At 61.5% G+C, this 15,615-nt stretch overlaps 1 protein-coding gene across 1 annotated transcript in view; it reads left to right on the forward strand.

Annotated features, from left to right (window-relative positions):
- The first annotated feature begins 1,498 nt into the window (after nucleotides 1-1,498).
- Nucleotides 1,499-15,615, forward strand: part of DPY19L4 (dpy-19 like 4) — a 28,834-nt gene continuing 14,717 nt past the window's right edge. Inside the window, exons 1-11 of the mRNA XM_056110893.1 lie at nucleotides 1,499-1,622; nucleotides 6,357-6,464; nucleotides 7,533-7,657; nucleotides 8,901-8,991; nucleotides 9,092-9,213; nucleotides 9,297-9,442; nucleotides 12,283-12,406; nucleotides 13,078-13,212; nucleotides 13,316-13,447; nucleotides 14,235-14,333; nucleotides 15,390-15,463. Of these exons, the coding sequence (XP_055966868.1) occupies nucleotides 1,499-1,622; nucleotides 6,357-6,464; nucleotides 7,533-7,657; nucleotides 8,901-8,991; nucleotides 9,092-9,213; nucleotides 9,297-9,442; nucleotides 12,283-12,406; nucleotides 13,078-13,212; nucleotides 13,316-13,447; nucleotides 14,235-14,333; nucleotides 15,390-15,463 (1,280 nt within the window). The remainder of the gene's footprint in view (nucleotides 1,623-6,356; nucleotides 6,465-7,532; nucleotides 7,658-8,900; nucleotides 8,992-9,091; nucleotides 9,214-9,296; nucleotides 9,443-12,282; nucleotides 12,407-13,077; nucleotides 13,213-13,315; nucleotides 13,448-14,234; nucleotides 14,334-15,389; nucleotides 15,464-15,615) is intronic.

The following is a 15,615-nucleotide window of genomic DNA, read 5'->3' on the forward strand; positions in this document are numbered from 1 at the left end:
CTATTTTGGAGTAAGTGAATACATTAGCTTCCAAATGCAGGTTAGTAACAGACCAAAGAACCCGCCCAGAGCTTTTCTTGGTCCCATTAAGCCATTTCACAGCTACGCTTTTGACCACTCTGCTATTGGGTATTAGGGGACATCTTTCTTTACCAGTGACTTTCTCTACTAGTTCATCGTTTTTTGCAAGCTCCAAACTGAGGGTCTGTGGAGGAGGGGTGAAGCCCCCGCGTGCTATAGCTTGGTGACACCAAAGGGTCCCCAGGCACTGCCCGGAGTGAGTCCCAACTTCAGGCTACAAGTACCTCCAACCTCAGTGAACGCAGCCTGAAAACCAAAGCCTTTTTTCCCCCTTTTTTTTTTTCTTTTTGGGTCACACCCGGCGATGCACAGGGGTTACTCCTGGCTCTGCAGTCAAGAATCACCCCTGGCGGTGCTCAGGGGACCCTATGGGATGCTGGGAATCGAACCCGGGTCGGCCGCGTGCAAGGCAAACGCCCTAACCGCTGTGCTATGTGCTATCACTCCAGCTCAGATCTGTTACCCTTTTTTTTTTTTTGCTTTTTTGGGTCACACCCAGCGATGCACAGGGGTTCCTCCTGGCTCTGCACTCAGGAGTTACTCCTGGCGGTGCTCAGGGGACCCTATGGGATGCTGGGAATCGAACCCGGGTCGGCCGCGTGCAAGGCAAACGCCCTACCCGCTGTGCTATCGCTCCAGCCCCCCCTTTTTTCCCTCTATTTATTTATTTGGTCACGCTTCGAGGTGCTCAGGGTCTACACCTGGTTCTGTGCTCAGGGTCTACACCTGGCAGGGTTATTTTTCCACCAAGAGTAAGGCGAAGAAAAAAAAAAAAAAGAAGAGGAAAGAGAAAGGGACCGCGGAGGATGCGAGATCGTGACGCTGGGTGGTCCCATCGCAAGGGTCGCGCCAAACCCCGGGGGATCCCCCCTGCAGGTGCAGAAGGCGCGGGCCTTCCTGGCCAGGTGCGAGCTGGACCCGGCGCCGCCGCTCCGCCCGGATGCAGGGGCGGGGCCGGGAGTGGGCGGGGCCAAGAGGGACGGGGGCGGGGCCTGCCGGCGCGTTCCTGGGCTGGGCGTCTTCCCCTGGCCGGGCGTGGCGTGGCTGGTCGGGGGTGGGGGGGTGTGGTCTTTGTGGGCGTGGTCGGCCTTCCGGGGGCGGGGCCAGAGAGGGAGTGGGCGGGGCCGGCCGGCCGGGGCGGGGCCTGCCGGCGCGTTCCTGGGCTGGCCGTGGGTGTGGCCTCGGCGGGCGTGGGCGTGCGGTGGGGGCGGGGCCGAGAGGGGTGGGCGGGGCCGGAGAGGCGCCTTCCCGCCGGCGCGGGCGCGGGCGCAGGCGCAGACGCGGGTGCTCCCGCCAGACGCTCCGGCCGCGCCCGCCGGCCGCGCGCGCTGGGTTCCGGCCTCCGGGCGGCGGCGGCGGGCGCGGGGGCGGGCCAGGAAGCGGGGGCGGCGGCCGGGGGCGGCGAGGCCGGGCGAGGATGGCGGCGGCGGCGGACGGAGCCGGCGCGCGGGCCCCGCTGCCGCCCGAGGCCGCGGGGCGGAGCTGCGGGGGCGCGGGGGGCGCCGAGGCCTCGGGCGGGCGCGGGCGCGCGGCGGGCGCAGGTGGGTCGCGGGGCGGCGCGGGCCGTGTCCTGGCGGGGGCGCGGTTCGGGGCGGGGGCTGCTGTGGCGCCGGGTCTCGGAGGGGCTGCAGCCCCCGCCGCCCGGGCCGTCTTGCCCCCTCGGCTCGCTGCGCTGGCGGGTGGGTCGGAGCCGCGGGGCCTGGTTCCCCTCCCGCGGGCGCCGCTCGGGCCCCGAAGCGGGGGGCGTGCAAGGGGAGTCGGGGCGTGCAGGGGCCCGGGGCGTGCAGGGCGTGCAGGGGGGTGTAGGGGGCTGGGGGCGAGCAGGGGGTTAGGGGCGAGTAGGGGGGGGTGCAGGGAGTCCGGGGGGCGTGCAGGGGGGTGTAGGGGGCTGGGGGCGAGCAGGGAGTCCGGGGGCGAGCAGGGGGCCGGGGCGTGCAGGGGGGTGCAGGGAGTCGGGGGGGGGGGGCGTCGGGGTGTGCGGGGTGGGGGGGTGTCAGGGCGTGCAGGGGGGTGCAGGGAGTTCGGGGGTCCTGCAGGGGCCCGGGGTGAGCACGGGTGTCGGGGCGAGCAGGGGGGTGGGGACGTGCAGGGAGTCTGGGGTCGTGCGGGGTGCCAGGGGCTTGCAGGCCGGGGCAGGGGGTTGTCAGGGCGTGCAGGGGGGTGCAGGGGCCCGGGGTGAGCACGGGTGTCGGGGCGAGCAGGGGGTTGGGGGCGAGCAGGGAGTCTGGGGTCGTGCGGGGAGCCGGGGGCTTGCAGGGGGGCCGGGGCGATTGAGGGTGACCGCCAGGAGCGGTAGAGGAGGGGTAGGGCCGGTGGGTGCGGGGAGGCGGTGCAAAGTCGGGGTCTCGGAGGCTCGTGGGCAACAGCGGGGTTCGGGGGCGCCCCTGCAGGTGCCAGAGAGACTGGCAGGCTGGCCCGCCCTGGGCCAGCGACCCCCGGCCCGCTGGACTCTGGCTGACCACTCAGGCCTGGACTCTGGCTGACCACTCAGGCCTCAGCGGGGCACTGGCTGGAGAGTTTGTGGGCAAGTGGGCTGGGTGGCGGCTGCCCAGGCCGGTGGGACCGGCCCGGTGTCCCAGCCCTTGGAACCGGTCCCTAGGCCGTTGCCAGTGTCAGCTTGTGGTCCGGGGCACTGACCCAGGCCGCCGCAGTGGCCCCCCAGCACCGCAGAGCAGCACCCCCGCCAACAGAACCAGAGCAGAAAGCAGCCAGCTGCCGCGTGTTTCCCGTTGCTGCTTTGGTGTTACCTTGGGTAGCAACGGGGTAGGATGGGTTTGTTTGTTTAGGGCCCACACCCAGCGATGCTCCCCCTTAACTCCTGGCTCTGTGCTCAGGAATCTCTACTGGCAGTGCCGAGGGACCACATGGTGGCCACGTGCAAGGCATGCGTCCTGCCCGCTGTCCTGTCCAGTGTCTAGGACATTGATCGGTTTCCCACCTCCCCATCCGACCGGTGGCCGCTCTCTGGGGACGTAATGGATAAAACTAGCTCGCGTGCTCTGAGGGTCTGTGTGCTTGCAGGGATGTCAGTCCTGAAGTGCCAGCTGTGGGAGAGAAATTCTTTTTATTTGGCGGGGAGCCAGTCGCGGTGGTCTCCAGGTGCTTGGGGGCTGATCCTGGCCCCTGTGTGCTAGGCACCCCCAGCCCCGGGTCCCCTCGCCCGGGACTTTGGCCTGAGTCACTGTGTCGTTCCCCGGTACAGATGTCGAACATGTGGAAGAGCCACGGTTTTGTAACACTGACTTCTGTGATGCAAAATTGAAAATGACTTTTAGTTGTCAGACCACAGATAATCCAAGAGCAGTGAAAGGCATCTATGTGGAACAGTCTTGACAGTTTTGTCAAAATGTAGTTGCTGGGTTTTTTTTTTGAGGGGGGGGGTGCTGTGCTCAGAGCCTCCTCCTGGCTCTGTTCTCAGACGGGCCTAGGGGACCATCTGGGGTGCCAGAGATACAACCCGGCCCAGCTGCATACAACAAGGCAAGTGCCTGACCTGCTGGCTTGTCTCTCCAGCCCCTAAAGCCCCCTGGAGTTTCCCTTAGGGGCCACACCTGGCAGCTGCTCGGGGGCTTACTCCACTCTGCACTCACCACACCTGGTGGGGTTCAGGGACCCAGAAAAGGTGCTGGGAGATCAGCTTTGGTTGGCTACGTGCAAAGCAAGTGTCTCACTCGCTGTACGAGCTTTCCGGCACTCAACCCAGTATTTAATTTCACAAATATTGATGTCTACTATCATTAGTCATCGTTCCACGATTGATAATGGAATAATTATTAATGATGGGTGATTGATAGTGAAAAGGTAAAGGCCCTCCCGTTGATCATCGATTTGTTCGAGCGGGCCCAGTAACGTCTCCATTGTGACAATTGTTACTGTGTTTGGCATATCGAATATGTCACGGGTAGCTTGCCAGGCTCTTCCGTGCGGGCGAGATACTCTCGGTAGCTTGCCGGGCTCTCCGAGAGGGACGGAGGAATCGAACTCGGGTCGGCCATGTTGGCTGCGTGCAAGGCAAACGTCCTACCGCTGTGCTATCGCTCTAGCCCTCGAATAATTATATTCTTATATATTTTTTGATAGTGAATAATTATTATTATTATTATTTTTTGCTCTTTGGGTCACACCCGGCGATGCTCAGGGATTACTCCTGGCTCATGCACTCAGGAATCCCTCCTGGCGGTGCTCGGGGGACCCTATGGGATGCTGGGAATCGAACCTGTGTTGGCCATGTTGGCTGCGTGCAAGGCAAACGCCCTACCCGCTGTGCTATCGCTCCAACCCCCGAATAATTATATTCTTACTGTAATAATATAGCACTGGTAAATATAACAGTCATTCCTGTGATCGGGCATTATCTGACTGGTCACGTTTACTGGACACTGAACTTGTCCCAACACCTTATCTTGTTGTTACTTCATTGAACCAGGTGGGAGGTCACTTGGGAGGTGTTCCCTCTGTCCTCTGCACTGACCCCTCTCACCCTGCCTCTTGCTTCCCGGGACCCCTCTCCCAGCACCGTCTTCCCCGATGCAGGGAGGGTTGGGTGTTTATTTCGATGCTTCCTGCCAGCGGTGTTGGGGCCAGGAATGCACCCTGCGCCTGGGCTCTGTTGCATACCAAGGGGCTGATCCCGCCTGTTAGTGGCGCCCTGTGGCCCCGGGCAGGAGCAGCAGGGGACTGTGCAGCTTCCTTACCACTTTCCATAGTTTGATTTTTTTCTTTACCGTCTTAAAAAGATAGCCAAAAGACACTTTAGTCCTCTCCCAGAATTGTCCCTCTGAAGTCAGGATCTCCTTGGCGGAGTGCCGTGGCCTTCACTGCATCTCCACGAGGGATTCCTGGGCTCATCTTTCATTTCCGAAGTGACAGGACAAATAGGGCCAGAGAGACAATGGTTACGCACTGCCTTGGCCCGTTAAGGCTCCCCCTGGCATCACCTAAGGGCCCCTGAGCACTGCCAGGTGAGACCCAAGACCCCACCCCCCCCGCACGGAATACTGATACTTGCTTTTGAGAATCAAAAAAATCCTAGCTCCTTCGTAGATTTTAATATGTATGGCCTCTGATTGTTGCTAAAAAGGTTCTCGAGAGATCTGACAAGATTCGTATGCCTCATAAATTTATTTGGGAATCTCTGCAAAATTTTTGCTTTTGGGACCACAGCCAGTGGTGGTCCTGGGGAAGCTCCTGAATGTGTGCTCGGGAATCGTTCCTGGCGGGACTTTGGAGACCCCACGGGGTCTGGGGGTCAGACGTACAAGGTCTTAGCTGCTGTGCTCACCGCTGCCTTATGGGCTCGGCAGGACTCTGTTCCCACTGGCGGTCGTGAGCTAAGCCACAAGCTAGTTCTTGGGAGGAAAAGTAAGCAGGTTTAATATGGTAAAGTCTAATTTGGAATTTAGTTAGCTAATTTGGAGGTACTTCCTATTTGTATCTTCTATTTGGCAAGACAGCGTAGTTAGACTAATAATGGGATGTTTTCTGAAAACTGTCCGCATGGTAGATATTTATAGGTTCAGTCTATTTCTTAAGTTGGTTTTTTTTTTTTGGCCTGGTGTTGCTCAGGTGCCCTTTCTGGCTCTGCCTGGGTGCGCCCCTTGGAAGTTCTGGGGTGCCAGGGATTTTGATGGTGGTTGGTCACGTTTAAGGCAAGCATCTACCTCGTGATATGCTTCTCCAGCCCATCGATTTTCTAACACTTTTTTTGTATTCTACTTGATTTATTTATTTATGTTGCCATGCCCAGCTGTGCCGAGGGCCCGCTCCTGGCTCTGTGCTCAGAGATCATTCTCGGTGTGCTCGGAGGACCGTACGGAACACTGGGGAACTAGCCCGAGTTGACCACGTGCAGGGCAGGCGCCCCACCTGCGGTGCTTTCTCTCCAGCCTCAGAACTGACCTTCTCGGGGCATATTTTGTTATTTTTGTTCGTTTGGTTTGGGGGTCACACCCGGCAGTGCTCAGGGCTTACTCCTGGCTCTGCACTCAGGGGGTCACTCCTGGCAGTGCTTGGCGGACCATATGGGATGCTGGGGATGGGACCGGGGTCGTGCAAGGCCGGTGCCCTCCCTGCTGTGCTCTTGCCTCGGCCCTTCTGTGGGGTGTTTTGAAATCTGCCCGTGGGGTTGCAGTAGGACTCTGAAAGCAGAGCTGTGTGGGGGCAGGGTGGGGACACAGTGACGGCCTGACGCGTGGGAGGGCGGGGGTGCTAGTCCCCGACAGTGTGGGGACGGCAGGGGCGGCAGTTGGATACACGCCTTGCAATCGTGTCTGCAGTCTCTGAAGGACCAGCTGGTGAGCTGCGCCAGAGGAAGAAGCCCAAGCCTCCAGAGCAGAAGGACGCCACCAAGGAGGAGAGCGCCCCGGCCGACAGAGCACCCAAGCGTGAGTCCCGGGCGCGGGAAGGTCCCGGCCAGCGTCCATGTCTGTCCCTGGCTGGCCGCTTGCGGGGCTACTGCTTGGGCACCTCGTTTCTGGGTGGAGGAGACGCCCCCGACTGGGCTCTTTCCCGGAGCCAGGAGGGCAGAGAGCCGCAGGGCTGGGCTGGGAAGGGGTCAGCGCTCAGGGGTTGCTCCTGGCTCGAGACCAGATGAGATGCCCGGATTGGCCTTGTGCAAGGCAGGCCACCCCCACCCCCCGGCTGTCCTATTAGTTGCCATTTTATTTTGGGGTTTTTTTTTTTTTTGGCTTTTCAGGTCACACCCAGCCATGCACAGGGGTTCCTCCTGGCTCTGCAGTCAGGAATCACTCCTGGTGGTGCTCGGGGGACCCTATGGGATGCTGGGGATCGAACCCGGGTCGGCCGCGTGCAAGGCAAACGCCCTCCCCGCTGTACTGTTGCTCCAGCCCCTTAGTTGCGATTTTTATTAGGCAACGAGGGCAGCTAAACAGGCACCACGAGAGCCTTGGTCACCATCTGTAGTGGACAGATAAACAAAATGAAGCCGAACCAGAATTGGGCTGACTGCAGCTGACGGTGAGAGGAAGCGCGAGAGAGAACCCAAAACTCCTGGCGCTGGCCTGTCAGAAGTCGCTCTGTTTTATCGTCCCGTCGGGGTGGGTGCAGCCCGGCCAGCGGCACAGTGCTCGGGGCTGTCCTGGTCCGTGGCCGAGGGTCCATGTGCCCCCCTCACAGAGCCTTCTTCCCGGTCCTGGCACAAAGGAAAGTGCGGGCAGTGGCTGTGGCTGGGGAGACGACTCCCCCGGGAGGCCCCTCGGTCCTGCCACGGTTCTCTGGCTCTCCCGAGTGAGGTTGTTCCGTTGGCAGGACGCTCTGCAGAGCCGCAGGAGCCCGGGGGTGGTCCCGTGGCGCCCAGCCCTGCTCGGCGCACCTCTGTGCTCGGGACTCGCTCCGGGCCCGCATTGGGGCCCACCTGCGTCCTGGCACCTGAGCTGTGTCCCGCGCGGGCCCCGCGTCCATCCCCACGGGCCCGGCTCCCTGTGCCTTTGCAGACGTGCTGTTCCAACGCTTCACCAAGATCCTCATCGGCTGCCTGGCCGCCGTCACGAGCGGCATGATGTACGCGCTGTACCTGTCCGCCTACCACGAGCGCAAGTTCTGGTTCTCCAACCGGCAGGTGAGCGGAGAGCCCCGACCCGGGGGAGCGGCCCGACCCTTCACCGCGGCCCCAGGGCCTTGTCTCCGGGCTTCTGCGGGACACTCTGCCTGGGCTTTCGCTGCACGGCGGGAACGCGCCGGGAGCGCAGCCGCCCTGTAGGAGGGGGCGGGGGGCGGGGGAGTGTCTCCACCACGCGTGACGCTTTCATGTCTGTGAGTTTGGTCGGCCAGTTTTCCTGAGGGTACTCACAAGATACGGTCGGGGGTTCCTGTGGGCTCCCCGGGAAGCGCCCTTGGTGCTGCACTGTTGCTTCGACCCTTACAGATGCTTTTCTGACAGCTTTTTTTTTTTGATGGGGGCAAGTAGCACGCCCGGCAGTGCTCAGGGCTGATGATTCTTGGCTCTGTGCTCAGGGATCACTCCTCGCACGGGTGGCTATGTGAGAGGCAAATGCCCTCCCGGCTGTGTTCTCTCTCCAGTGTCATCTTGCTCTTTTTTTTCTTTTTTAAGTTAAAGTAATTTTTTTTTTTTGCTGTTGTTGGGGGTCGTACCCAGCAGTGTTCAGGGCTGACTCCTGAGTCTGCTCGGGGATCACTCCTGGCGGTGCTCGGGGATCACTCCTGACTGCTCAGGGATCACTCCTGGCGGTGCTCAGGGATCACTCCTGGCGGTGCTCGGGGAACACTCCTGGTGGTGCTCAGGGATCACTCCTGGCGGTGCTCGGGGAACACTCCTGGTGGTGCTCAGGGATCACTCCTGACTGCTCAGGGATCACTCCTGGCGGTGCTCAGGGATCACGCTTGGCAGTGCTTAGGGATCACTCCTGGTGGTGCTCAGGGATCACTCCTGACTGCTCAGAGATCACTCCTGGCGGTGCTCGGGGATCACTCCTGGCGGTGCTCAGGGATCACGCTTGGCAGTGCTCAGGGATCACTCCTGATGGTGCTCAGGGATCACTTCCTGACTCTGCTTAGGGATCACCCCTGACTGCTCAGGGGTCACTCCTAGCGGTGCTCGGGGATCACTCCTGACTCTGCTTGGGGGTCACTCCTGGCAGTGCTTGGGGGACCATGTTTTGTGCCGGGATCGAAGCTGGGTCAGACGCACGGGAGGCAGATGCTCTCTCTACCCCCGTCCCGTCCACGTCTGACCAAATCAACTCTGGAATAGGTTTCCGTTACCTGACGCGCGCCATGTGGGTGAGGCGGGAGGGTCGCGGCTGAGCCGGGGCCGGCTGGTGAGCCTGGCGTCCCTCCCCCAGGACCTGGAGCGGGAGGTCACCTTCCAGGGCGACAGCGCCGTCTACTATTCCTACTACAAGGACCTGGTGAAGGCGCCGTCCTTCGAGAGAGGTACGAAGCTGCCGACGGGCCCGCTGGCGGGGGTCCGCGTTCCGGCTCCGCGCCGTCCCTCCGCGTGGGCAGCAGCCCTGAGGCCCGCGTCTGTCTCCAGGCGTGTATGAGCTGATGCACAACAACCGGACCGTGTCCCTGAAGACCATCAACGCCATGCAGCAGCTGTCCCTGTACCCCGAGCTCATCGCCAGCGCGCTCTACCAGGCCACGGGCAGCAGCGTAGGTGCCCCCGCCCGCCCGCCCCCCGGGAGCCTGCGGCGCCGACGCCGCCTGTCCGTCTCTCTGTCTCTTTCTCTCCCCAGGAGGTGGTGGAGCCCGTGTACTTCTACATCGGCATCGTGTTCGGCCTGCAGGGGATCTACGTGACGGCCCTGTTTGTCACCAGCTGGCTCCTGAGCGGCACGTGGCTGGCGGGGATGCTCACGGTCGCCTGGTTCATCATCAACAGGTGAGGCGGGCTCGGTCCTGCAGTGCTCCCCCGCCACCCCCATGTCTCGGCCAGAGAAGGGGAAAGGGGACCTAGGGGCCCAGCACGGGGAGCTGCGTCAGGCACGTACAGGCTCGGGGGCCAAAACCCACTATCCCGGAAGCCGGGACGCACAGCAGCTGCGAGAGGCCACGCATGCCCCACGCCCGCCAGCCGAAGCCCGGCTCTCTCTCTCTCTCTCTGGAAAAAAAGAAAATGGGTGGGAAGAGCCTAGACTGCTGGGGCCTGAGTGTTGCTCTGGGCCTGGCCCTGGGCACTGCCCCACCTGCCCCGGCCCAGACAGGGGTGAGGCAGGGAGGACGCGTGGGGTGCGGGGGACAGCCCTGTTGGGGCGAGCTCGCCCTCAGCTGAGCCCGGTCTGTCCTGTGGAACCTTTCTCTGGTGTGATGGTGGGTGGGTGCGGGAGAGTGCGTGGTTTGGTCTTTGTGCTGTGAAGCCCAGTCATTGTTACTGAAACTTATCCGGAGAGGGGTGAGGGGAGAGGGGGCCGGGAGGTTAGAGGGGTGTGCTCAGGACACGGGCTTCCCCCAGTGGCACAGGCAGGCACAGAAGCAGCCGAGCACGAGAGGTGTGGTGGAGGCAGAACACAGCCCTGTGTATGACCCTGTGTGAGCCTGCCTGCCTGCCTGCCTGCCTGTCTGTCTGTCTGTCTGTCTGACAGTGGGAGGAAGAGGAAGGCCCGGCTACTGGGATGGGGCTGTGGGGAGGGGAGGCTGTCCCCAGAGGGCTCGCCCTCTCTCCTTCTCTCCTTCTCTCCTTCTCTCCCTCTCTCCCTCTCTCCCTCTCTCCCTCTCTCTGTGCCCTGTGCCAGTATGTTTGGGGCCACACCCAGCGGTGGTGCTCGGGGCTCCCCGGCTCTGTACTCGGGTCACTCCTGGCGGGCTCTGGGGCCCAAACCTGAAGGGCCGCATGCCGGGCCAGCGCCCTCCCCTCCCCGCCGCCTGCCTCTGGAGCCTCCCTCCACCCCGCCCCGCCCCTTGAGCTGGCTTTGAGGCCGCCTGACCGTGGCCTCTGCGGGCTCACCGGCCTCCGCTGTGACCTGTGCCCAAGGTGGTCAGGGGCACTTGGGCCCCTTCTTGGCTGTGGAGCCCACTGCGGGTCACCAGTGCCCACGTGCCCGTGGCTCCGGGGTCACAGGGAGCTGCCAGGAGCCCACCGGGGTTGGGTCTCAGGGCCGTTTCCTGGGTGGGGGAAGTGGGAGGGTGGTTTTATGTTTTGTGCCACACCTTGCAGTGCTCAGGGATCACTCCTGGTGGGACTCGGGGGCTCATGTGGGTACCGGGATGGGCTGTGCAGGGAAAGCCCCTCCCCGTGCCACTGTCCGTCCAGCCCTTTGTGAGCGGAGACCTGCAGGGTCCATGCGCTGGGCCCCGGTGCCTGCAGCCTCAATAACGGGTCAAGATTTCACTCCACTTAGCTGTGGGGGAGGTGGGTGACCTGTGACATGAATCCCTCTCTCTCTCTCTCTCTCTTGCTCTCCTCTCTCGCTCGCTCTCTTCCTCTCGCTCTTTCTCTCCCTCTTCCCTCATTCTCTCTCTCACTCTCACTCTCGCTCTCATTTTTCAGCCACAACCAGCAGTGCTCGGGGCTGACTCCTGACTCTGTGCTCAGGGATCACTCCTTTCATCTAGTGTACTTTTGGGGATATTTCTTGATATTTCCATTGAGCAATAATTCATAAACAGTAAAATCCGCGGATATTTTAAGAATTTGGTGTTTTGTTTTTTTTTTTAAGCTCTTTGGGTCCCACCCAGCCATACTCAGGGTTCCTCCTGGCTCTGCACTCAGGAATTAAGTCTTGGTGGTGCTCAGGGGACCCTATGGGATGATGGGGATCGAACCCGGGTCGGCCGTGTGCAAGACAAACGCCCTCCCCGCTGTGCTAGCCTGCTCTGGCCCCTTGGTGAATTTTCTAAAACATGTAGACCTCCATTTTCCCATTTTTATTATTTGTGGGTGGGGTTTGAGCCATATTTGAGCCATATCTGGGGCACTCAGCAGCAGTTCCCGGCTCTGCTCCTTGCTCACTCCTGGCAGTGCTCGGGGCACCAGTGGTCAGCCTGTGGTCAGCCACCTGCCGGCAAGTGCCTTACTTCTGTGCTATTTCTCCAGCCCGTGAGTTGTCTTGTTTTGTGGTTTCGGCGTGCTCAGGGATTCCTCCTGGCTCTGTGCTCAGGGATCCCTCCTGGCGGCCTCAGGGCACCACATGGGGTGCCAGGGATGGAACCTGGATCAACTACGAGCAGGGCAAGTGCGCTGCCCACTGTGCTCCCACTCTGGCCCCTCGCCTGTGAAATTTATTTGGTTTGGGGGCCCTAGCTGGCGATGCTCGGGACTGCTCCCAGCTTGGTGCTCTGTGTTGCTCCTGGCTGTCGCCTGAAGTGCGTGTGCTGGGGTCTGGGACCCTAACCCCCCAATGGGAAGCTCGCACGCACGCACGCACGCAGGCCACTGGGCTGTCTCCCGGCCCCTCGCTTACGGGGCTTTACAAGCTTGCTGCTGTTTCTCGAACTGTTTCTGGAACAAGATCCAGGCGTGCTGGTAACCTCAAAGTCTCCGGGGCCCTCGTGGTGCCCCGGCCGTGATCTCTGTGTCACTCACAGCGTTTCTCCCTGGATTGTTCCGGGGCCGCGCCCAGTGCTCAGAGGAGCGAGCCAGGGTCAGTCACGCGCGGGGCAGGTGCCACCCCCGACCCTCTCTCTGTTGCTGCACCGTGGGGAAAGTCCTTGTCAGTGTTTCGAAAACGCGAGCGTTTGAATGTAACGCCCGGCTGTCCTGCCCCTGTCTGTGGTCTGTTGTAGGGTAGATACCACCAGAATCGATTACTCCATTCCTCTGAGGGAAAACTGGGCACTGCCGTATTTTGCGTGCCAAGTCGCCGCACTGACGGGCTACTTGAAAAGCAGCTTAAACAGTTACGGGGAGGTAAGGGCCAGTGCTGCCTCACTCATCGTCGCGGTTCCGATGTACTCTGCATGCGAGACGTAGTTTTTCGTTTGCTCTTTGGGACACACCCAGCGATGCTCAGAACTTGCTCAGGGTCCCCATCTTCCTTACTTCCTGGGGGGCCCCCCTCCCTGCGTCTCCTGTCCCTGAAGTCGTCGGTATGATACTGAGCTCTGAGTGGTGCCACTCTAAAAGCGCTACATTGAGATTCAGTGTGGGACCACGCAGCAGTGCTCAGGGCTCAGTCCTGGCTTTGCGCTTAGGGATCACCCTGCCGGGGCCGGGAACTGAACCCCATCCGCCTCCTGCGAGACAGGTACCCCCTCCCCACTGTGCTGTCTCTGGCCCCCAGGATCTCATCCTTTTTTTTTTTTTTGGGGCAGTGGGGAGCACCCCAGCAGCGCTCCCGGCTTCCTCCTGGCTCTGCACGCAGGAGTGACCCCCGGGAGGGCTCGGGGCCCCTGTGAGTGTCGGGGTGGGCTGCGCGCAAGGCTGGTGCCCTCCCCTCTGCCCTGTGCCCCGGAGACTCGCCCTTGCTGAGGCCGACTCCCACGCTGGAGAGAGATTGTGTCGGCCCTTTCCAAGTCGGGGGTCCCCGGGGGCCCAGGCACGGCCCTGCCCCTGCTGACCTTGGTCCCCGGCTCTCACAGAGGTTCTGCTACCTGCTGATGAGCGCGTCCACCTACACGTTCATGGCCATGTGGGAGTACAGCCACTACCTGCTGTTCCTGCAGGCCGTCTCGCTCTTCCTGCTCGAGAGCGCCTCCCTGCGCCAGAGCGACAAGGTACCCCCCCCCCGCCCCCGCCGGGTTGCCCCTGCGCCCCCCGTCCGGCCCGGCAGCCTCGCCTGACCCGCTCCCCGCCGCCCGCCCGCCCGCCCGCCCGCAGGTCCAGGACGTGTACAAGATCTACATGTTCTCGCTCTTCCTGGGCTACCTGCTGCAGTTCGAGAACTCAGCCCTGCTGGTGTCCCCCCTGCTGAGCCTCGTGGCCGCCTTGACGCTCGCCAAGTGCCTTCAGGTGACCGGACTCTTCTCTGGAGTCGCTGCTGTCTGGCTTGGGAGCCACCCCCCGCTGCGCTCAGAGATCACGCCCAGCCGTGCCCAGGAGCAGTGTGGGGTGGAAGGGTCACCCCCGGCTTTGCACTCAGGAATCACTCCTGGCAGTGCCCGGGGGACTCTGTATGACGCCCGGGATTTGAACCAGGGTCAGCCCTGCGCAGGGCAAGTGTCTTTAATGCCTGTGTTCCCCCCTCCCCCTTCCTCTCCCTCCCCCTCCCTCCCTCTCTCTCTATCCTTTCTCTCTGCCTCTCTCTCCCTTCCTCTCCCTCCCTCTCTCTTCTTTTCTTTCTTCCTCCCTCTCCCTCTCTGCCTCTCTCTCTCACTCTCCCACCCTCTCTCTTCCTCACTCTCCCTCTCCCTCTCTTTCTCATTCTCCCCTTCCCTCTCTCTCTCCCCCCTCCCCCTCCCTCTCCTCTCTCTAACTTTTTCTTTTTTAACTTTCCCCCTCTCTTTCTCTTCCCCTCCATGTGCATTTTTTTAAATTGTTCTGGAGTGAATTTCGTTTGTTTGTTTGTTTCTTTCTTTCTTTCTTTGGGCTCCACACCCAGCTGTGCTCAGGGCTGACTCCTGGCTCTGTGCTCAGGGACCGTAAGGGGTGCCAGGGATCGAACCCAGGCCAGCCAGCGTCCTCCCTGCTGTACCATCGCCCTGGCCCCTGGGGTGACTTTGGTCGGGGTTCGTCTGTCATCTTGCCCCTCGCTGCTCTGACCATTCGCTGCCCTCCCCTGCCCCGTCCCCGCCCCCAGCTGAATGTGAAGAAAGGAACATTCATCGCCAAGATCATGAGCCTGATCCACTTCTACCTGGTGTGTGCCCTGACGGTGGCCGTGCACGTCCTCCTGAAGGTGAGTGGCCGCGCGGGGCTCGGTTTCTCTCCCTCCCGCCCCCCAGGCTCTGGGCCCGCCCATCTTCCTGCCTCCCCCCCACCCCATCCCCACTTCCTCACTGGCTGATTTCCGAGTTTTGGTTTTTGTGCTGGTGGTCGCTCTGGCAGTGCTTGGAGCCTTTGCTCCCTAGAGTCACCCCCCGGGGCCCCACCCTGGGGAATTCACAGACCATCGCACAGGCCCGCAGGAGCACGTTGACTTTTACTTAGTTCATTTGATTGAAGTATTTGTTTAGTGTTGGGTTGGTGGCAGTATTGAGTAGTGCTGGGGGGGGGGGGGTGTGCAGGGCTCAGGGGCTACTCCGTGTGCAGTGCTCAGGGCCCACACAGAGCCGGGCCTTTGGAGCCTTCTCCTTAGCCCCTAGACTAAAATTTTGGATAACGAGATAGACTTACTAGGGTTTATACAGTAAGATGTTTAGTTGAATGATGATTGTGTATTGTCCGTAAATAGGATTCTTATTATTACCTATACGTACGTAAACACAGAGGAAAGTGATCCAGAGAGATAGGACAGGGGTAGGGCACCTGGGTCGCCGGGGTTCAGTCCTTGGCATGGCGTCCCCGAACCCACCAGGAATCAGCCCAGGGCCCAGAGGCAGGAGACAGCCCTGAGCCCAGACGCAGAAGTCAGCCCTTGAGCACAGCCAGGCAGGGCCCCCCAAAAGTCATCAGGACGTTTTCCTGGTTCAGTTGCCGTGCCCAACTTGCAGTACGTCCTGTCAGACCGAGTTGAGGCGGGCAGGACGGTTCAGCAGGGTGGGCACTCGCCCGTACGTGGCTGACCCGGGCTCTGCCCCCGGCACCCATGCTGACCCCTAGGCACCTCCAGGGCTGCCAGAGAGAGTAAAGAAACAAGAGAAGGGCCGAGTCGGGAAGAGTGAAAGGTGTGGAGAAGGGTCGCTCGGGCCAGGGAAGGCTGCAGCCTCCACCTCAGCGGAGGTGGCGGGTGGCCTGTGGCGGTCAGCCTGCTGGGCAGCCCGTCCCTCCCTGCTCATGCGGCTTTCTCCTCCAGACTTTCGTGCCACACAAGGAGAATGGGCACATGCTGCGCTTTCTGGAAGTCAAGTTCGGACTGAACCTGACCAGGTGAGTCTCAGCGCCGTCAGAGACGGCCACGTCTGGGAGAAGTGTGGCTACTTTTTATCATCCTGAAGCTCTCTCTGCAGGTGCCAGGGCCATAGTGCAGAGGTGGGGCATTTGCCTTGCACGCGGCCAAACCGGGTTGGAACCCCAACATC

Source organism: Sorex fumeus, unplaced genomic scaffold (genome assembly GCF_029834395.1).
Source record: "Sorex fumeus unplaced genomic scaffold, SorFum_2.1 ptg000011l, whole genome shotgun sequence".
NCBI classification, from domain to species: Eukaryota; Metazoa; Chordata; class Mammalia; order Eulipotyphla; family Soricidae; genus Sorex; species Sorex fumeus.